Source organism: Chelonia mydas, chromosome 3 (genome assembly GCF_015237465.2).
Source record: "Chelonia mydas isolate rCheMyd1 chromosome 3, rCheMyd1.pri.v2, whole genome shotgun sequence".
NCBI lineage: Eukaryota > Metazoa > Chordata > Testudines > Cheloniidae > Chelonia > Chelonia mydas.
In genome coordinates this window covers 45,893,650-45,915,117 of record NC_057851.1, presented here as the reverse complement: position 1 = coordinate 45,915,117, position 21,468 = coordinate 45,893,650, and the positions used below count along the sequence as shown (strand labels likewise).

The window sequence follows — 21,468 nt, the reverse complement described above, 5'->3', positions numbered from 1 at the left end:
AGGCCTCAGTAAACATGGTAGGGATTACGCCTTTGTTACTTTGACAATTTGTTGCCTACCTTGTGGCTTTTCCACTGTTCTTCTTTCCATATTTAATAAAATATAAGAATATAGAAAATGTGGAAGAGGGTTGAATATAAGTTTACATTGCAGCTAATTTTATTTTTGTATTTCTCTTGGCATAGTGACTGAACAAACCAAAAGTGGCATGTTGAGATATATAAGTGTGTGTACATTACAGAAAAACAGCATTAAATATCATGGTGAATTCTTGGAAAGATACAGCATCTTAAATTTCATTTCTCTCTCCCTCTCTATTTCTGCAGGTTCGCAAGCATGTGAATGATCTGTATGAAGACCTGAGGGATGGACATAACTTGATCTCCCTTTTAGAAGTCCTTTCTGGGGATACCCTGGTGAGCTTTTTTTAATCACTGTGCAATAATTTCAGGCCATTATATACCCATTTATGCAGTTTGCTAACTCTTCAGATGTGGGCTGTTAGGATTCTCTTTGATATATCCCACACTATGCCACTGTTGATCCCAGAGGCATAAGTTGTATTTCTTTTGATACATACAACTCCATGAACAGTGTGGGGAATATGAACTATTTTTGTCAGGCTTCTTCTGTGATCATGAAACTTCTTTCTTTTTATAGATTAATGTACTAGTTCTTTATCTCATTTCCTTTTTTTTCTTGGATTTTCTTTAGCAAATGTTGGATGGTTAATATTATTTCACATTAAAGAAAACAAAGTACAAATAGCAAGGAAAAAATGTCCCTGAAATTGTCTAATACACTCCTCGGGTGTCATTTCCTTTCTTTGTGAGCATTACTTCCCTTGCTTGGTATTTGTTCTCTTCATTATGTTCTTCTGTTCATGCTCTTCTCTTCATTTGTGGTCTGTCTTGTGTCTTTGCTGTCCTATCTTCTGTCTGTTATATTCATTAGCCAAGGGAGCGAGATTTTTTGAAGACCTTACGGTTGGTGAGTTCAACAGAAGCATGCGCGTATGAACAGCATGAGGATGTGGAGGATGAGGATAAGGGGGTACGTGCCGACCCCCATAACTATACTAACTTAGTATTTAAAGTGTGGTGACTGCTAACTTAAAAGTAACCTGTTAGTTTGGTGTTCTGCCGTAGTTCAGTGGAAAGGACAAAAGAACTCATGCTGATCAACCAGGATATACTTATTCTGGAAAAGACTGATAAGATGGAGATATGGACAAAGATGTTTTTTTCATTCAGTTCATTTGCAAACAGTGACATGCAAAACTTTAAGATCTCCATTTATTTTCAATCACTACACTTACAAAAGTTGTACAAATACAACACTATGTAGGCGACAATCAAAATATTATGTAATTATGTTATTTTATATTCAGTTACACTAAGATTTCTTTTTATTTTCAATTACTGTAATTTATGTAGCAGTTATGCAAACAATATAAGCAAAGGGTGAAATCTTGGCTCCATTGAATGGAGTAAAACTCTCATATACAACATTTGTACAACATAATATTATGTGGAATTATGGAATTTAGATTAATTATGAAAATATTCTTTTATAATCACAAAGATGGTTGATCTGATTTAACTATGTCACTTTTCAAAGTAGATAGTGCACAGTGGTAGTTCTCATAGCTATGTGTAGTGCTTCAGCTAGTAAATATATTGATTGCTTGTAGGGCTTATTTTATGGCAACAGATGCTGAATTACCAATTTTTTGACTGATTTATGTCATCCAGAAGGGAAGTATCTACTTAAAAACTGTAAAATGTTGAGTATTGGCTGGTCCAAAGGAAGTTGTTTCATGCCTCTGTAGAACCAGCATTGCTAGTGTTTGCTAAAGCAACTTTGTATGTTGGGGTCCAATTTCTATCCTTGGATGCACAGTGTGTCATGCTGCTCTTATGATTTCATTGGAATTTGTATGCTTTCATCTAAGGGCATAATGTGTCTCAAGACACTTGTACTTTAGCTGTATAATATTTCCCCTCTGTGATCTTATATTGTTACTTTTTGACAGTCTGGACTTCAGCAAACTCTCCTTGTTTTGGAAAGTAAGATGCCAATTCTGTAGTCCTTAGTCCCACTCATGGAAGTTATTCTATGATTAAAAACTGCAGGGATTGATCCAAACCTTTCAGTAGTTTTAAAACAGATTGAAATCTTATATGGTAACGTAAAATTCCATTTTTGTGTTTTAGTCTATGCTTCTTTTCCAATTGCATTTCATCATGTTTCCTCTTGGCAAACACGTGATATTCCATAGGGGGGAAAATAGTTCAACTAAGGAAAATCTATGACTGTCTGACTGTTTCACAGAGATTGTCTGAGGAAATACTCATATTCATCGCTGAGCTGTATAAGTGGTTTGTAGTATGCTTGAGCATATTACTGTGACAGTTTGTGAAAAATCTGAAATAAGGAAGAAAGATATTATATTATGATGACATAAATTTAACTACTTTCCTATGGTTGATCTCTGACAGCTAAGTAAAAAACTCCTTTTCTGTGTAATTCTTCCTGTTGGTGATTTTACACTAACTGCATGCTGTTTTGCTATGTTTCCATTAACACACCATGCATAATTGTTTTATAGTTTCTTCTTTGTTGATTTGTTTTTGCTTTGGGATGAGGGGGATCCTTAACTTTCTTCATGCCTCGCTTGCATAAGTGTTCACATAGTAGATCACACAGTTCTGCTAGAACAGAAGTTAATGAAGTCCTACCTGAGGAAGGAGTACACAGGCACTAAGACTGTTATAGGATTTCTATTGGTAGGAAAGAGTTTATTTTCATGACATGTTTCTAAATATATATTTATTAATATGTAGTTAAAACACAAACAAAATCTAAACACACATCACACCTGCATACTAAGGTAAGTTTTCTTATTACATTATTGCCAGAGTCATTAATTGGACAGCTCAGAGGTACACATGATTATTACTTGTGATTTGGTTTAACTGAAATGTTGTAAATCTTTTGTTATGATGCAACATCTAGTTATTTCCCACTATGGCTTCGATCCTGCAATCTGGTTCATATGGGTAGGCCCCTGCGCCCATGAGGAGCCCTCTTGACATCAGTAGCACTTGGCCGGGACACAGGCACCTACTATAATGATCAGATTACAGGATTGGGGCCTTTGATTCTGCTCTCCACTAGTTGTGCAAATAAATTTCAACTGCAATGAAAACAGGCTTTCTATAAATTCATAGCTCAGTTACTTGTCCTTAAGTTTCAGTTACACTTTTGTAATAGATGTAGAAACATTAGTGTTTTAAGGATTTAAAATGGAAACCTTTAAATCAGATTTTTTACCTTGTGGGAGTTTTGGTCTTTGGAAAATCTCATAACTTTCATTTTCTAATTTTAGCCCCGAGAGAAAGGCCGGATGCGTTTTCACAGACTCCAGAATGTACAAATTGCACTTGACTATTTGAAAAAACGCCAGGTATGGTAATAGTTTTAATAAATAAAGCTTAAGTGAAAATTGCACTTATACAGGTAATAGAAGCTTGATGAGGGAAGGAACAGCTATGCTATTTGTTCTTTTTTAAAATGCACACAGTAAAAATGGTTAGAAACAAGGATCTGATTTATTGTGGTGCCTGAACTGATGGTGGTGGACATTTGGTGATAGGGGAGATGTCGAGCAAAGGTGTAAAGCCATTTTTGTTCCTCCCTTGTTCTGAGGGGGCCCTCAGTGTCATCTCACTCCCAGCAAAGCAGCTGCAGATATTGCCCTAACTTACACCCAGCTGTCGATGGCCCCAGGCAGCCATTCTCGCATCTGAGAATAGCTGGAGCACAGTAGCACTCAGGCCAATGCTCCCTTTTCACAGGAATTCCCCCAACCTGCATCCTATGATGCCTCCATGTTCTGGGGCAGGTAATTTGTTGAGAATTCCCCAGTAATCACTTATGGCGGCTTTACAGCCCTTTGGTGCTGGCAGAGCTGGCATGAAGAGTCGTGAGCTGTGAACTGGTGCTAATAAGCGTTTTTTGCTGGCTTTAAACATTGGCTGGAAGAATAGAAAAGTGACACAATAGCAATACGTTTGTTTTAAATAAGAAATGCCACCTGCTGACATCTGCGCAATGAGGATTCAATCCCGTACCGCTGGAGTCAATGGGAGCTTTGCAGCTAACCTCAGTGGAAATAGGCTCTGCACTAAGAAAACGAATGGCCACACAGGCTGACAATCAAAAATAACATATTTGTGCAGCCTAGACGCTGGTGGTTTGGTAGTGCTATAGCTTATTTCTAAATGGGAGACCCTGGTTCAATAAATCCATAAGACATGCAATGCGCAACCATGTTCCTTTTTATTAAGGTGCAGCAGTCAATGGAGATTATAGGTCTCAGCATGCAATGATCTGTTATGATCTGAGTATTCAGGACTCTTGAATCAAGGCAGAATATTGTATGGTGGCATCGGTGGTCTTTTCATCCTGCATGTCCATATTAAATAGGATGGCTACTGTGCAGTCTCCTCTATTTTACACAGCTTAGGTGCAGCTCTTGGGACCTTGGCAAGTTACCAGTGTGACCCTAATTTGTGTAAGGTTTCAGTGCCCCTGCCAGAGGGACTGCCAGTCTGGAGGAAGATGATACTTGCACACAAGTGGTTATCACAGACTTCAAGGATAAGGGAACTTTGCCAGCAGTTGGGGTAGCTCCCAAGAACCCTGAAATAGAGAAGGCACATTTTAAAATGATATTTGGAAAACATCTTGCAGAAGATTGGTTGGGTGACTTCCCGTTGGAAATAGTGTATTGTGATTTAGGTTAGATAGGCCCCAAATATCCATAATTGTGAGGGTTAACTTTGGAAAGGCAAATGAGTAAAATAAAAGCAATATGTGACTGTAGGGTACATTTTTGTCAAAACTGAACAGTTTTTATAATGTAATAGGAGGGGAAAAATTAGGATCTCTTAATTTTTTTTTATAACTGTGGGATATATTTGTGTGTATATATATATATATATTGTTCCATGGGGAATGCCTACTGACAGTAGTTATACCTATGTGGGGAGTCAAGAAGAAAATATGGCCTTGCATATTAAATGTTGATGCAGTGTGTATCCTAAAGAACATACACAAATAATTATTGATTAATATAAGCATCAAGTGCATTTTATTTGGGTCATCTTTCAGTTGACAAACTAAATAGGCACATTTTATACATACATACATATATATGCTCTTGATGTTTATATTATATATATGTATATATGATGAAGTGGAATAATATATATGAAGATGATAATAATAGGTTACCAAAAGGTGTCAGTAACCCATTCAGAATGAGAGATTATTGGAGTTGCAAATATGATTGACCATTGATTTTGAAACTTCAGTTAATAATTTTAATCCTGTTCATTAGTTAAGATGTGAGAAACAATTTGAAGGTGTGAAGTGCTATATATGTGCTTATTTATGATTAATTATTATTAGAAATGTAAACATTATAAAATATTGTCATTGGTTTAGTGGGTCAAATTCTCTCCTGCAGCTGAGCTCTCTTTGGTGCAGGAGAGTGGGTGGAGGGGGAGGGTGCCAGGGAGCCAGTTATAGTTCCCTCAGTCTAAGGGCTGTCCTGTGTTGCTCTCGGCCCTGGGATGATTTACAACAGTCCACTCTTGTCCGTACCCTGATGTACTACACCCCTAACACAGCCTCTCTATTTCTGACATGCCCTTTGCACCGGGATGCGGGACACCTGGCACAGGAACCTTTCTAGCTGAGAGTTCCTCCCCGCTAGTGTGGTTCTCAACTGGCCAGTTACGACCAGAAGCTGGGTCCTTTGCACTGCACAAAGGAGACAGATTGTATTGAAATGTGGCCTAATATGTTTGTTACTGAATACATTACGGATTCAAGTAGTGTTTAGTTTACAGTCAAACCCGAGTGGTGGAATAAACGTTTTCAGCACCAATTTGTTTCAGCTTTTACATTTATTTTTCCACAATGGCAGGTGAAACTGGTAAATATTAGAAATGATGACATAACAGATGGAAATCCCAAGTTGACTTTGGGGTTAATATGGACCATAATTTTGCACTTTCAGGTAAGCCTTGTTTCTCTTGACAATATATGTTCAGTCAGATACTGTGTTCTCTGGTAGGCAATTATCATGAGTGCACAAATCAGTTGCAGTAGGAATCTGTAGAAACTGTATAATGTGGGATCTCTCTTCTCCAGTGTTTGAAAATTCTGATGACTTATATGATCAAATATACACACTGAATCATAAGCTACTTAGTTAGACATCTCATTCCCTATTTGTAGAGAGATTACAAAAATAGCCAATTTTATGGTTAATTTTATAAAGAACAATGCTTTTTGTGCATTTATTTCAGTTCTAATAAAAGGTTCTTGTTTTGTTGCTCACATACAGGCTTCTTTTGTTGAATAATAAGATCAGAAAAATACAATTGTTTTTGCATCTTTTGGAGTTTGTTTTCTGCTGATTTTGAGAACTGAAAAAATGTTACTTCTAACATTTTCTAAAAATACGAATCATTTAAAAACATTTAATTTTGAAGGCAATACATTTGATGGTAGTACTGGATCACACTAGGCTGGCACTAAAATTTTTCCACAGTGATTGGATTGTGTACAGTATAATTCATCTTTACAGTATGTGGTATAGAATTGCTTCTCAAAATTAGGGTTAGACAATGGCACTGGAGGTAGATGATGTAGTGCGGATGACTGTTAAACCTCATTTAGTGTGACTACTGCAGTATTGTTAGAAACCAATTCCTTCTGGTGCAGGCATTTTAAATGATCAGAAGCCTGCATAATCAAATAACAATATGTGGCATAGCATCATACTGTTACTGTTCAGGATTTTTGGTTAAAAACTGTATTACCAAAAGCCTCTTACAGTGTAATTTAGCTTTCTAACTATAAATCCTAAACAGGAATAGGAAGGAGCATAAATATATAGGAAAAATGCTATGTTTAAGTATATGTATTTATGAAAATTGGAACAAGTAGGGGTTAAGTATACTTACATTCACTGGAACTACTCATGTCATGTGCATAAGCACTTTCAGAATTGGCCTGTTGGTTATCTTGTTATCAGTATTGTGAAGCACCGAGGAGAGTTTTGGGTGTATGTAAAAAGACAATGAAAGTAAAACCCTCAAGTAACTGTCTCTATCTATAAAGAATAGTGAGGGAAATAAATTTATAAATTATGTGAACCACTTTGACAGGGTGTTTACCATTATTTTCCATGAGCTATTTTCCATTGCACAAGACTTAAATAGAAAACTTCTTGAGTTGCAGTTGTAGGTCTAATTCAGTCTCATTTAATGTTTGTTTCCACCAACCTGTACATTATGTCATACCAATATGCAGTAGCTGTGATCTAATGTGTGAGACTTGAACAGAACTAGAGTTTTAAAAATAAATAACTATTAAACCACTCTAGGAAATATGAAATAACTAAAAATTAGAAAGTCATATTGTTGGAGTTCTGCCTCTTTACACATGAATGGGTGCACTCTCTGGACCAAATTCCGAGGTGATTTTTAAGTTAAACCCCTTTGCTCTAATATAGACTTCTTTACACATTGGAGCCTGATCCTCTCATCAGTTGCCTGCATACAATTTCTTTTGGAGTCCATGGTAGCTTGGTGCAGTTGATGGGATAACCAGGTTCACTTGATGTAAACAGATCCAAGGGAGAGCGAATATGAGGGATCTGACTTCTACACCTTACACATTACTTTTGAATTTTACCTTGTCTTTTGTTAAGAAAGTTTGCTGATGCTGGCTGAATTGGAATCAACAATTCTCAGTGTGAAGATATTGCACTATGCTCTGTTATTTATATTTGTTCTAATTACATTGCAAGCTGGGAGGTTTGCAAGGTAGCAGGGATTTTTTGGCTCTGGTTAGTGTTCTAAGTTGTTTGCCACAGTCATGATGCTTGTTTGGGGGATAATGAGATTTCACCAAAACAGAAAATGGTTCTAAGGGCTTTTATACTAGAGGAAGGCATCATATGCAAAAATAAAACATACAGTGTACATTTGAGGCTCAGTTCTCTCCTGCATCTGAATTATGCTTGGTTCATTGGGAGAGGAGATGGCTGTAGTGCGCTGAGTCAGCACCAGCCTAGTCCCAGATCAGCATAAGTTCTGCTCTAAAATATGTCACTGCCTTCTGCGGCCTGTGCAAATCAGAAGGTTGCAGCTATATTCTGCTGGATGGAGCCCTTGGTAATAATACATACAGGGGGTAGAAATGGTAGCATATTGCTTTTATTAATTTCTTCTGCATGCGTTGCTGGGCATATATGTTGCAAGTTATTCTGCCCTTTTGGTGCGGAAAATACACAAGGCATATATATTTCCAGGATATAGTCTTTGTTTTATTTGTGCATTTCACATATTTTTGGGGGGAAACAGTTTATGGTTAATTTTTAAATTCAAGTACATAATGCAGTGTGGACTATTTTGTGTGGTATTATGTCTAGAACACTTAGTCAAACTAATAATGTGCAGAATTATATACTGTATATACACTGTGCAAGATTAATTATAATTGTATAGATTGTGTAGCAAATTCTTCCTTCATACCTATACACCTCCACTGAAAATGGAGTTGCACAGGTATAAATAAAGGTAGAATTTGGTCCTCTAAAAATATGTACAAATTTTGCAAAATAGCATCTACATAAATGCATGAATTTTTGTTTCCAAAGTCCTGCATTTAAAAATATTTCCAGCTGACCTGCACTCAGCTTAGTTACATCTGATTTAAGAAAGAAGGAAAATAACTTCCAGGTTAAAAAATCCCAAATCTGCCAAACTTCAGGAGTCTCAGGCACTTCCAAACTGTCACCCAACAGATTTTATCTTCCTCAGCTTCCCATTGTCAGACTCATTTTCACATGCCACACATATCCTTAACCTTTGTCCCATCCCAGCAACCCATGTTCCATCCAGCCCTACACACCCTGAATGATAAAATGCAGAGAAATCATCATTCTCTCAGATGCAGTGTGGGCTGGCATCATCTCTTTCCTCTAATCAGCAAGCATGTGTTTTTGCCACTGGTGTTCTTGCCTGTTAGGGTATGTCTACGCTGCAGCTCGGAGTGTGCTTCCCAGCACAGGTAGACAGACAGGTGCTAGCTCTGCTTGAGCTAGCATGCTAAAAACAGCAGTGTAGTGGGGAGTAGCACAGGCAGTGACTCAGGCTAGCCCGAGAACATACCCTGAGAATCTGGGTGGCTTTGTACTCAGGCAGCTAGCTTTGAGCCGCTGCCCATGCTAACCCTGGCTACACTGCTAGTTTTAGCATGCTCGCCTGAGCAGAGGTAAGGCATATCTGTCTGTGTGTTCTGGGAAGCATGCTCACAGCAGTAGTGTAGACATACCCTTACTCTGGTCTCTGCTCCATGCTAATCTGTTTGCCAGTCAATTCTTCCTCAGTCTGTCTCAAGGCAGTCTGTTAGTCTATTGGCTCAGTCTGTTAGTCTATTGGCTGTTTTTCTTGCAGGCAAGAATAGGAATGGCGGTCTCATGCAGTGGTTTTCAAACTGGGGTATGAATATCCCTAAGGGTACGCAAGCTCCCATCAGGGGATATGCGAGAAAAATCCTGTAATGGTGGACAACACACTTTATTTAGTAAGATTTGGCATTCTAATCATAGGTATATTATGACCCTGCTCAGATGGGGATACACTGTAAACTACATTATTTGGAAAGGGGTAAGCAGCCTAAAAAGTCTGAAAACCTCTATTGGATACAGCATCAGGTTGAGATGCAGGAGATTCGCCCCATCTCCTTGAGCAGGAACCCTCTTTTTGTTCTGTGTTTGTACAGCAGCTAGTACAATGGAGTCTCGGTCTATGACTTGGGCACTTAGGTGCTAGGGTAATACAAATAATAATAAAGATAAGGAGACCTGTGTCCAATTCCCAACCACTCTGGATTCAGCTTCCCACCTCAAATACAGATTTACTGTGTGATGCCATCCCCCATCTTTAAAATGGGGATAATAATCCCTTACCTCGCAGGGGTGTTTAGAGGATAACATCCACTGATAATTGTGAAATGCTCTGTTGTCAATGTGGAGAAGGACATATGAGCACCTGAATAGACAGACACACATGAAGACTGCCCAGTTACTGTGATCTTCCCATTTCCTTTATCAGGTTACTAAATGGTCGTAATGTGAAATTTTGACACCCAGCATCCATGTGGCCTCTTCTGCTTTGGTTATTCTGACTCCTCCTCTTGGCTGGCAGCAGTCTATGAGGCGTGCTGCCTGCTTTTCTGCCCTCTCTGCTTTGATCACGTGGATATCGGGGGGAGGGATAGCTCAGTGGTTTGAGCATTGGCCTGCTAAACCTAGGGTTGTGAGTTCAATCCTTGAGGGGTCCATTTAGGGATCTGGGGCAAAAATTGGGGATTGGTCCTGCTTCAAGCAGGGGGTTGGACTAGATGATCTCCTGAGGTCCCTTCCAACCCAGATATTCTATGATATGTGATTGAGATTCTGGGACTTGGGCTGTTCCTCCTTTCATGCCTATTTTTGGTCTTCTAGCATAGTTGGCTGGCCTTGAACTCACCCCAGACATTGGGCTACCGTCACTAGGATTCATGTTTAATCTGCTCCTGATTTAAAACAGCCAGTGGAAGGTCAAGGACTGATCTTTTCAAAGATTTAAAGATGGAGTTAATACAGTCAGTGGTCTAATCTTTGGCTGTTAGAGGGGATAAATTAAGCTACATACCCTGGGATTTTTTATTCCCAATATGAAGCATTGGAGCATAAAAGACAGCTTTTAAAGGAGATACTTGCCCTATTTTTGTCCCCCAGAAGAACTCACCTCCAGCAACTTGTCATATTTGCTAAACCTCAGCTAAAAAAATTGGTCTGGATTTTCTGGAGTTGTTGCAGCTATCAGAATCACAACAAAGGCAATATGCAATGAAGAAGAGCTCTGTGTAGCTCAAAGTTTGTCTTTCTCATCAACAGAGGTTGGTCCAGTAAAAGATATTACCTCACCCACCTTGCCTTAGCAAAGGCAATAGCCACTTGAGCTGTTGGACTGGACAGTCATATTTAGACTGCGCTCCTAAACATGGTACATTACATTGCCATTTGGCTCATCTGGCTGATTCTCTCCAGCTGTAGGTGGGTAGGCCTAATAAACTCACCCACTAAGAGCATGTTCCTTTTTTACTTTGCCTGAAGTCATCTCATTGGATACCTTCCATATCCCTCTCCTGGGTCCACCTCTGTTGCTGACGTATGTGAGCTGTTGGGTACCTGCACAGTGCCCACAAGCTTAACAGCTCTTTCTGATTTTGAGGCACTAATTGCATGAATAAGCTGACACAGCTATGGAGATGAGCTTCGGTTTATGTTGGAAGGTAGTCCTCTTGGTTTCCTTTCTGGAGCCCTTCTTTGGTGCTCAGATAAGCAATTTTAAGATTCAGGTTGTATTTGGCATAAGTTTAGCTCTTTGTGTGGAGTCCTGTATGTGGTCTGCTTTGTGCTGTGCTACTCCTGGCTGGTTTCTGATAAGAAGGTTGCTGTTGAACTGAGAACCAACACTTTTAGTTATCTGCAGCAAGGTGCTGATTCTCCACTTCATCTGCTGTGCTGTAGAGGCAAAAAGAGACCATAAAGAAACAATTTAAAAGTCTATCTTCACTTATTAAAACCCAGTTTTGCTCAGGTTATTTAAAGACGGTAGACTCTGGAGTCAGTTTAGAGTGCAACCTGAGTCTACTTTATTCCTGCTAATGACAGGCAAGGAATTATAAAGAATAAATCAACACAAGAACTCTGTGTATAAAAACTGGGTGAACACAGTGCTGCAAACTAATGAACCACATGGCTTTCTGCTGGTGATGTCACCATAAGCAATAACACAGCAATTCAAAGTCAATAAAAGAATACAAGTTAGGCAATCACATAAGGATATTCTTGATTATAGTAAAAGGAGTCTGTGTTTATATACCAGTAAACAGATGAATGCCATGAGTTAAGTAATAACCTTCCATGGCCGTTTGATATCTTAATCTTAACCTCTTGTTTGCACACAAGCCTCGCTCACAGACACAAATCAAGTTATAGTTAAGTATATTGATATTAATAGTTTAAAGACTTTATCTAATCCTTTTGTCACCTAGGTATAGTTTTCACCTGTTGATGGGTTCTTGTGTTTCAGATAAACTCTGTCTGTAGTCTCTCTTTAATACTCTCTGGGGAAATTCATCCTTAACTCTAGTGAGTTTGAATTTGGCCCTTTGCTTTGTTTTTATCTAACATCATATAGCCACAGGTGGCCACTTGGGTACCTGGGTCTTCATACTTGGTGATGGTGTTCAGCTTCACTTCAGGTGTGGTCAGCTTGTCATCATGGTCCCGGTTGGCTTCTGTCTAAGGTCTTGTGACTGATATCATCAGAGTCCAGGTTTATTCCCCAGGTTTTCACTTGGAGTTCAGTGGTAGCTTCCTGTTATTCTTTAGGATAATCATATTTCTAAGTCTTTGCTGTTTGGTTTAGAGGGAAGCAGTTTCCCATTTCTGAATCTCCAATTTAACTGCACGCTCTCTGTCACCTTCAGTGACACAAGTCTCAGGAAGCAATCAGCCTTTTTTTCCTGTTGTTTCAGTCTTTGTCATTTTATCTTTGACTCGCTTACACTTTCATTTGTCCTATGTTAAGACAGGATGGCATGAATGCACAGTTGTGAAAGCTCTTTTTACTTGTAATGGCTGATTGTAAATTATCTTTGACCTTGACTGTTTCACTGGTTCAATGAAAATAGAAAACCTATGTAAGAGAGTGCTCTTAATGTTACTCTTCTTTAGTTTATGTAGAACAAAGAATAATAGAAAGTATTGTAAATGGGGAGGTGATGGCCTTGTCTCTCACTCAAAAATATTGTTAGCTCATTATAAAATGAGTGTTGAACACGCAGGTTTCTTGTCTATCTCTAGGAAGATTACTTTAATACATTCAGCAAGTATTAATAATAATCACTTCAGTTGTCTTTGCAATGCAGCTATTTTCATTAACATTAGAGAACGGTAGATTGTTATACATAAGTAGTACATTAACGAGCAAAGCAGCCACATTAAACCACAATGTACCTTGCATATTCAGCAGCACTTGACAGTAGTCAGAAACACTGAATTTCTTAGCCAGTTGTCTGTATTCTTTTTTTCCCCCAAACCTTGATCTCTTCTTAGGGAGTACAAGAGGATAGCCTGCTATTAGGAAATGTGTGTGCCATATAGGGCGAATTCTTAATTCCTGAGGTTAAAGGGACTCCCCCTGAGTAGGGCAGAGTAAGAACAGATAAGGCCTATTTTTATAATTCAAGCAAAAAACCACAATGGCCAACATTTTCAAAAGTGACCATTGATTGTGGCTACCTTAATTTTTGGATTTCCACTGTAAAGGGGTCCAATTTTCAGAAAATGATGAATACTCAATTTTTGAAAATTAGATGAAAATTAAATTGAATCACTGGTCACTTTTGGAAGTCTTGACCAGTATGTCCACCGGGTGAAGGTGTAGAAGGAGGGCTTGTGATGACAGCAGAAGCCATTATGTGCTCTTTTTTTGTCCCTACTGTCTCAACGTAGATCTGATTCTACATTCGCTAGACATCAAAAATGCCCATTGAAGCTGATTGGCATTTTGAGTCCCCAAGCAATGCAGGAGAAGGCTTTCAGTTTATAAGAAGATGGCATCGGTGTGCTTATTCAACAGATTTTAAAAAATACATAATATACAATATTTTAAAATTCTGAAAATTTTATTTGTCAAAATAACACTACATAATCACGCCATTTTCAATTATTTTGATAATTTATTTCTAAATACCTGTTAGCAAGTATGTCTGTAACAATACAGACACACACAAAAATTCCTCCAGGAGTAGAGAGTTAAAGAAACCCCTTTGACAGCCCAGTTCCTGTTTCTCTGCCCCCTACTTACCCCTCCCCTACCCAGAGCCCAGCCACAGGCCCGCCTGGCCCAGATACCTGTACCTCCTGCCCCCAGAACCCAGGGATCCATAGGGAGAAACAGCCTGATGCTCAGTCCCAGGCTTGCGTGGAGTTTCCTGTGTGCTGCTGTCTCCTTCCCTCAGGGTATGCTGGGCACTGCAGCTGCCAGGAACCCTCTAGCTCAGGGGTGGCCAACCTGAGCCTGAGAAAGAGCCAGATTTTACCAATGTACATTGTCAAAGTGCCACAGTAATACATCAGCAGCCCCCCATCTGCTCTCCCCCACTCTCAGTGCCTCCCACCCACCGGCAGCCCCGTCAATGCCTCCCCCTCCTTCCCCGCACCTCCCAATCAGCTGTTTCAAGCCATGCAGGAGGCTTGGAGGGGGAGGGAGAGGAGCAAGGGCATAGCAGACTCGGGGAGGGGGCGGGAAGGGATGGAGTGGGGGCAGAGCCAGGGGTTGAGCAGTGAGCACTCCCCAGCACATTGGAAAGTTGGCGCCTCTAGCTCCAGCCCTGGAGTCAGTGCCTATACAAGGAGCTGCATATTAACTTCTAAAGAGCCACTTGTGGCTCTGGAGCCACAGGTTGGCCACCCCTGCTCTAGCTTCGTCTCCTTCCCCTCAGCAGTGTCTTCTATGTGCAAACTGGGCTCTGCTGGGTCCAGCGGCTCCTAATGGTGGCCAGCAGCATGGCAGCTCATTTCTGGGTGGGTGGGGGTGGGGGGGGAAGGAAATTATGTGCAAAACCAGTTAATTTCTGCAAAATTCTGCATTGCGTAGTAGCGCAGAATTCTCCCAGGAGTAGGACTCCTTATACCCCATAGCTGCTGGATTAATTGACTCATCCAGCTTCCCAGCCTGATCAGCCAATTAGCTTGCACATCTTCCATCAGCTTTCTTCAGGGAAGCTGATAAGTCGCCAGAGTGCTGGCTCATCTGCCAGCTTCCAGCACTCTGTCCCAAGATGGTATTGGTGTTTTGTTTGGAGTCATACCATTTTGCATTAGAACCTGTTACTTGTCGGTGGATAAGCCAGGTTTTATATCTAATTGTGCTAAATGAAATAAGTGCCAGCCAATCAAATTGCTGAATCTTGAATCTTCTTTCCTGAGAAAGGAAAAGATGGAGGGTTACATTTGCAAACAGTGATACAGCAGTTTATTCATATAAATATATAATCCTTTCTACAAGGACAATACTTTTATTTTTAAAAAAATTGAATTTCAGTTCACAGTTGTGCAAACCCCCCTCATGGAAGTGGTGTTGAAGCCAGTGGGTCTTCTGTGAAGCAGGGGATGCAGGATTAGGCCCTATGTCTGTTTTGTAAGATAATTAGAATACAGCTTTTATAACCAGTAAGTGGAGCAACTGTCCATATGAACAGGAAGCATACGAATGGCTGTATTCATATACACCAGACTAATTCCCCCCAAAATGTGATGTATAATACAAATACTAATACAAATAAAGTCCATGGAACAGGATGTTGTCACAGTATAAATATCTCCCACTTTGAAAATAACTCTCTTGGCATTGCATCTACATTTATTTTTGATAAATGTCTTCTTACCTAGCAGCTGGTAAGCATTATCTCATGACAGCATTCTATTCCACCATGGTTAGGGGGTAAATTTTCTAAGCATTGCTTTCAGTTTTTAATCGAGGCACTGCTTGTTAAGATTTGTCAGGAGTGGGGCAGCTATATCCTTGTCCAATTCTTTGAAAATTAGTAGCATCTTTTTAATATTTCATAGGATGTCTTCAGTAAAATATAAAATGATGTAAAGTGCTTAGGGTTATTGGCAGACATGCCAAACCCGTGAAAAAAATGCAGATATTGGGCTTGTTTCTGGCTTAATTGGCTTGTGAGTTGCTTGTTGGCTAGTTTTTAGCTTTTTGCTTGTTTGGCTTGTAGCTTGTTGCTTGTTGTACCTTGTTGGTTCTTTTTTTTGATTGGCTGCCGGCAAGCAGGGCAAGGAGGGGAGAGGATCAGGGGTGCACAATGGGCCCACCACAGTCCCAGACTGCATGCCTGGATGGATCTAGTCACATAGAGCTTTGGAGTTCTTAGGGTTTGGGTTGTATCTGCCTTTGTTTTGGCCTTGTTTTGGCCTTTGTTTAGCTTGATTTTTGGCTTATTGTAAAAGTCGGGGTGCTCATTGACCGCGTGAAAGTTGGCAACTGTGGTTATTAGGGATAAATTTTGAAACATTTCTTGGGTTTTAGCAATGCAATTCCTGTTGAGGTAAAAGGAGTCATTTGGCTGAAACTGCTAACCTTGTTTTTTAAGTGTTTTTCTGCACCTTTGTCTCACTATAAGAAGCAAACACAGCTTAGCCTGTTGATAGGTTTCCATCTAAGTAAGTTATTCTGCAAGTTGATTGGAAAGTTCTTTTACTGGGTGCAGTATTTAAGCAAGGTACTGAAGTTCTCACACAAATAGTTTTAACTTGTATTACAACATGTCATACAGTTTAGGAGACCTGATTTTCACAGTGGAACAATAAGATAACAGCAGTAGGAGAGATGGAAGCAGCATAGAGGAGGTAGAGTCAGAAAAGCATCCACAGTAAAGGACATTTGCTAGGGGTGTGGGAAGCTGACTGGATGGGCTTACGTGGTCCTGGTAGCGATATGCAACAGGCCCAATTAGGAGTACTTGGGAGTCGCATATGCATTCAGTTTCACTGACTTAACTGATATTCAGAGTTTGTAGGCATCCAGACAGAACACCTGTTCTTGTAAACATTACAGGGTCACTGGGCCAAGTCCTGAAAACCGAGATGTTCTCAGAACATAAGAACTTGACACTTGACAAGTCTTAAACCCGTTTCCATTATAATACTTTACATTTCTGCCTAGATTTGTTATATAGCTGTAAATTTAGTGGCTATTTTATCAGTATACACTCACAGAGTAGGGGGAGGGGAAGAGAAAATATATTTTTTTCAACTGAAAAACCAAAGGAGATTATAAGATTATACTTTGCTCTGTTTTGCAACAACTTAATTGATATTTTTCTAGGCAGATTGACTCTTTGAACTTTCACAACGTTTTTTGGTTGAAGATTTGCCACTTTTAGGTCTGTAGTCGAGTGACCAAAGAGATTGAAATGTTCTCTGACTGGTTTTTGAATGTTAGAATTCTTGACGTTTGATTTGTGTCCATTTATTCTTTTATTTATTTTAAACTTTGTGACTTTGTCCTCACCCATAACTATTTCACATTTGGGGACAATGTATACCTTCAAATCAGCGGCACTGCTATGGGTACCCGCATGGCCCCACAGTATGCCAACATTTTTATGGCTGACTTAAGACAACGCTTCCTCAGCTCTCGTCCCCTAATGCCCCTACTCTACTTGCGCTACATTGATGACATCGTCATCATCTGGACCCATGGAAAAGAAGCCCTTGAGGAATTCCACCATGATTTCAACAATTTCCATCCCACCATCAACCTCAGCCTGGTCCAGAGAGACAAGAGATCCACTTCCTGGACACTATGGTGCTAATAAGGGATGGTCACATAAACACCACCCTATACCGGAAACCTACTGACCACTATGCCTACCTACGTGCCTCCAGCTTTCATCCAGACCACACCACACGATCCATTGTCTACAGCCAAGCTCTGCGATACAACCACATTTGTTCCAACCCGTCAGACAGAGACAAACACCTACAAGATCTCTATCAAGCATTCTTACAACTACGATACCCACCTGCTGAAGTGAAGAAACAGATTGACAGAGCCAGAAGAGTACCCAGAAGTTACCTACTACAGGACAGGCCCAACAAAGAAAATAACAGAAAGCCACTAGTCTTCACCTTCAGCCCCCAACTAAAACCTCTCCAGCGCATCATCAAGGATCTACAACCTATGCTGAAGGACGACCCATCACTCTCACAGATCTTGGGAGACAGGCCAGTCCTTGCTTACAGACAGCCCCCCAAACTGAAGCAAATACTCACCAGCAACCACACACAACACAACAGAACCACTAACCCAGGAACCTATCCTTGCAACAAAGCCCGTTGCCAATTATGTCCACATATCTGTTCAGGGGACACCATCATAGGGCCTAATCACATCAGCCACACTATCAGAGGCTCGTTCACCTGCATGTCTATCAATGTGATATATGCCATCCTGTGCCAGCAATGCCCCTCTGCCATGTACATTGGTCAAACTGGACAGTCTCTACATAACAGAATAAATGGACGCAAATCAGACATCAAGAATTATAACATTCAAAAACCAGTCGGAGAACACTTCAATCTCTTTGGTCACTCTTTTACGGACCTAAAAGTGGCAGTTCTTCAACAAAAAAACTTCAAAAACAGACTCCAATGAGAGACTGCTGAATTGGAATTAATTTGCAAACTGGATACAATTAACTTAGGCTTGAATAAAGACTGGGAGTGGATGTGTCATTACACAAAGTAAGACTATTTCCCCATGTTTATTCCCCTCCCCCTTCTGTTCCTCATACATTCTTGTCAACTGTTGGAAATGGCCCACCTTTATTATCACTACAAAAGTTTCCTCCCCACGCCCCCGCTCTCCTGCGGTAATAGCTCACCTTACCTGATCACTCTGGTTACAGTGCATATGGTAACACCCATTGTTTCATGTTCTCTGTGTATATAAAACTCCCCACTGTATTTTCCACTGTATGCATCCGAAGAAGTGAGCTGTAGCTCACGAAAGCTTATGCTCAAATAAATTTGTTAGTCTGTAAGTTGCCACAAGTCCTCCTTTTCTTTTTGCGGATACAGACGAACATGGCTGCTACTTTGAACTTTTGTTTCTCCTTTAGCTATCTGCTATTTTAAAACCTCTGCTGAATTCAAGTACCTTGTGCATAATGCTGCTGACCTGAGCAAGCTGTCATGCCTTTATTGCAATAATGAAATGTAGGACTATTTATATCTGAACTATCAGTGATAATTTCCTACCAACTTCTTGAAAAACCCCCCACAAATAAAAATCTGCACCACAATGCACCCTCTGTTCATTAATCTTAATACACATACCATTGAGTCAGAGGTAGAAGAATATTCAAGGTTTTAAGTTTGCAATACAGTTTGCTAATTAAATCCCTCTTGGTATTTGCTTTGCTGTTTGTTTTGGATTTGCAGCTCTGGCTAATAGTTTCAAAGGTTGCTGCACATTTTTCAAGTTTATCTTATTTGAAACTACCAAATGGAACAGGAAGTTAAAATGCAGATGAGACTTTTCCATTGCCCATAAGTGCTATGTCATCTCTGTGGAAGGCCATGAGCGTTGCAGTTTAATGCTGAGGCAATGATGTTTGTTTAAGAGGATTGGTGTCCAGAAATAAGCCACAGTGTCTAATCAGACACAGGGCCTGCCTGGGCAAAACGCCATGACATTTATTGTGTGTGCATTTCTCATAAGCAAAATGGCTACTTACTGAGGAGGATGGAAGTGAAGTCTGGAAGAAATTAGGATGCAAACTGGAGTTCCTGATTTCCTGAGAAGGATTTAAGTGTACGTAAATATACTGAAATAAATGAGTCTGTGTGGCTGTAATTTACTGTGAGCCAAATGGGGAATGTCTGTGGATGTGTAAGGGCTGAAAAGGAAGAACAATGTTTAGATCCTGCCAAAGCTCCCTTGAGTCCTGCTAAACATTCCCCTGGAAGAAAATATTTCAGAAGGAAAACGAGAAAGAAATCAACTGAGGAGGGAATAGAGTCAGAACAGATTAAAAACAATGAAGAAAAAGTCCAGAATGAAACACCGATTTCAAAAGACACAGAAATTCTTTCCTGGGGGATGGCACTGGGCGATTCTTTTACACGGAGGATGCCAGTGGACAGTAATGTTCTGCCTGTGAGTACAGACATTTCAATTGATCTTGTTAAAGCAAAAGCTTTGCCGAGTGAAGCAAGGAGTGATTCTTTCAATGGGGATAGTTCTTATGTTGAAAATCAGAGATTCACAAAGTCTGATGAAACAGATACATGCTTAAATGAAGAAGACGAGAGGAGTTTACAAACAGGCTGTGTACAAAAGAGGAAATATTTGCATGATGACAACACAAGAGAACCAATATTCCAGAAGAAAGTTGGTGGTTTTCATTTTGCAAAAGCAGCTAGCTTGAACTCTGTTAACCACAGTAGACAGTGTGAAGAAATTGGGTTAAATGAAGTTTTTTTCAGAGTTAATGGAGATGTCCCTGAAAGTAAAAACTTTGAAAAGTTGCGCCTGTTTCTGTCTGAAACCAGAATTGATCCACAGTTTGAACAAAAAGGATCTTATTCTTCTGATGCTGGCTTTCCTCAAATACTAAAGGAAGTGGCATTTTATAGCATTCCACCAAACAGGAGCAAGGTAAATACCTTCTAGCATTAGAACATTAAAAAGTTAGCTCAGTAGAAAATACTTCAACAATGTCTTTATTTAGTTGCTAAGAAATCTTCCCATCCTCTCTGTGTAGCTCTGTTATTACACACACTGTCACCCTGCATACCATCATAGTACAGTACACAGTACTTGATCTTTTTATCCATTCACTTAAATAATATTGTTCTAGTTTTGTACTAGTTTTCTGTCTGTAGCCTAATTTCAGATGTTTCCTAATTTTGATTTTTGAGAGAGGAATGAAGTAGCTTTTAATATCCATAGTAAATTTTCTTTTCTGTTCTTGAGAGGCAGTAAGCTTATGTGTTACATCAAGGATTGTAGCAGATGGATTGGAGCATTTATAATTGATTTCATTTACTGTCTATTGAAAACCTCTTATATATTGCTTTTAATAGAAAAGGTCAGTGCAGATTGTATCAACATTGCACTTTTATCTGAAAATCTCAAGATGCTTCACAAACATTAAATAAACTTTACAATACCCCTCTGAGATAAGAAAATATTATTATACTCATTGTACAGATGGGGAAACTGAGGTACAGACTTAGTCTAAGGGAGTCGGAAGCAAAGCTGAATTTAGAATCTAGGGCTCCAGATTTCTGGTCTCTGTGCTTGAACCACGTGATCTTCTGTCCCACCCTGTTCAACAAATTGAAACATACCTGTATGGGCCAATTGGCAGTCAAGGATCTGAGTGCAGGGTCACAGTTAGCTCATTGCTGCTGAAGGTTTGAGGGGTTTGTCTAGCTGATATAACTGGAAGTGTTCATGGACTGCAGAATTAGTCTGATTCCCATTTGTGAGAGGGAGTGAATAGGGACTTTGAAGGTGTGTATGTGGGGCTGTTAGTGAATGGGGAAAACAGGAATATCCTCGGTCTTCTTTCCACAAAGAACTAAATATGAGCCCATAGTTTGTGTAACTTACCTTTGTAAGGAGTGCCACTACATTACTCAAGATTTTAACAAAATGCCATTATCGGTCTAGCAACGATATGGGATTCAGTCTTTGTCAACACAAACAGGATGTACTGCTTTGACTATATTGT

At 39.7% G+C, this 21,468-nt stretch overlaps 1 protein-coding gene across 13 annotated transcripts in view; it reads left to right on the top strand.

Annotated features, from left to right (window-relative positions):
• DST (dystonin) overlaps positions 1-21,468 on the top strand; it is a 462,719-nt gene that overhangs the window by 192,708 nt on the left and 248,543 nt on the right. For 11 of the 13 annotated variants that reach the window (XM_043542402.1, XM_043542401.1, XM_037894239.2 and 8 more), the window contains 3 exons: positions 327-416; positions 3,392-3,469; positions 5,999-6,091. In XM_043542402.1, coding sequence (XP_043398337.1) covers positions 327-416; positions 3,392-3,469; positions 5,999-6,091 — 261 coding nt within the window. Of the gene's footprint in view, positions 1-326; positions 417-954; positions 1,054-3,391; positions 3,470-5,998; positions 6,092-21,468 lie in introns of all 13 variants that reach the window. The other 2 variants (XM_043542397.1, XM_043542400.1) reach the window with 1 other exon arrangement.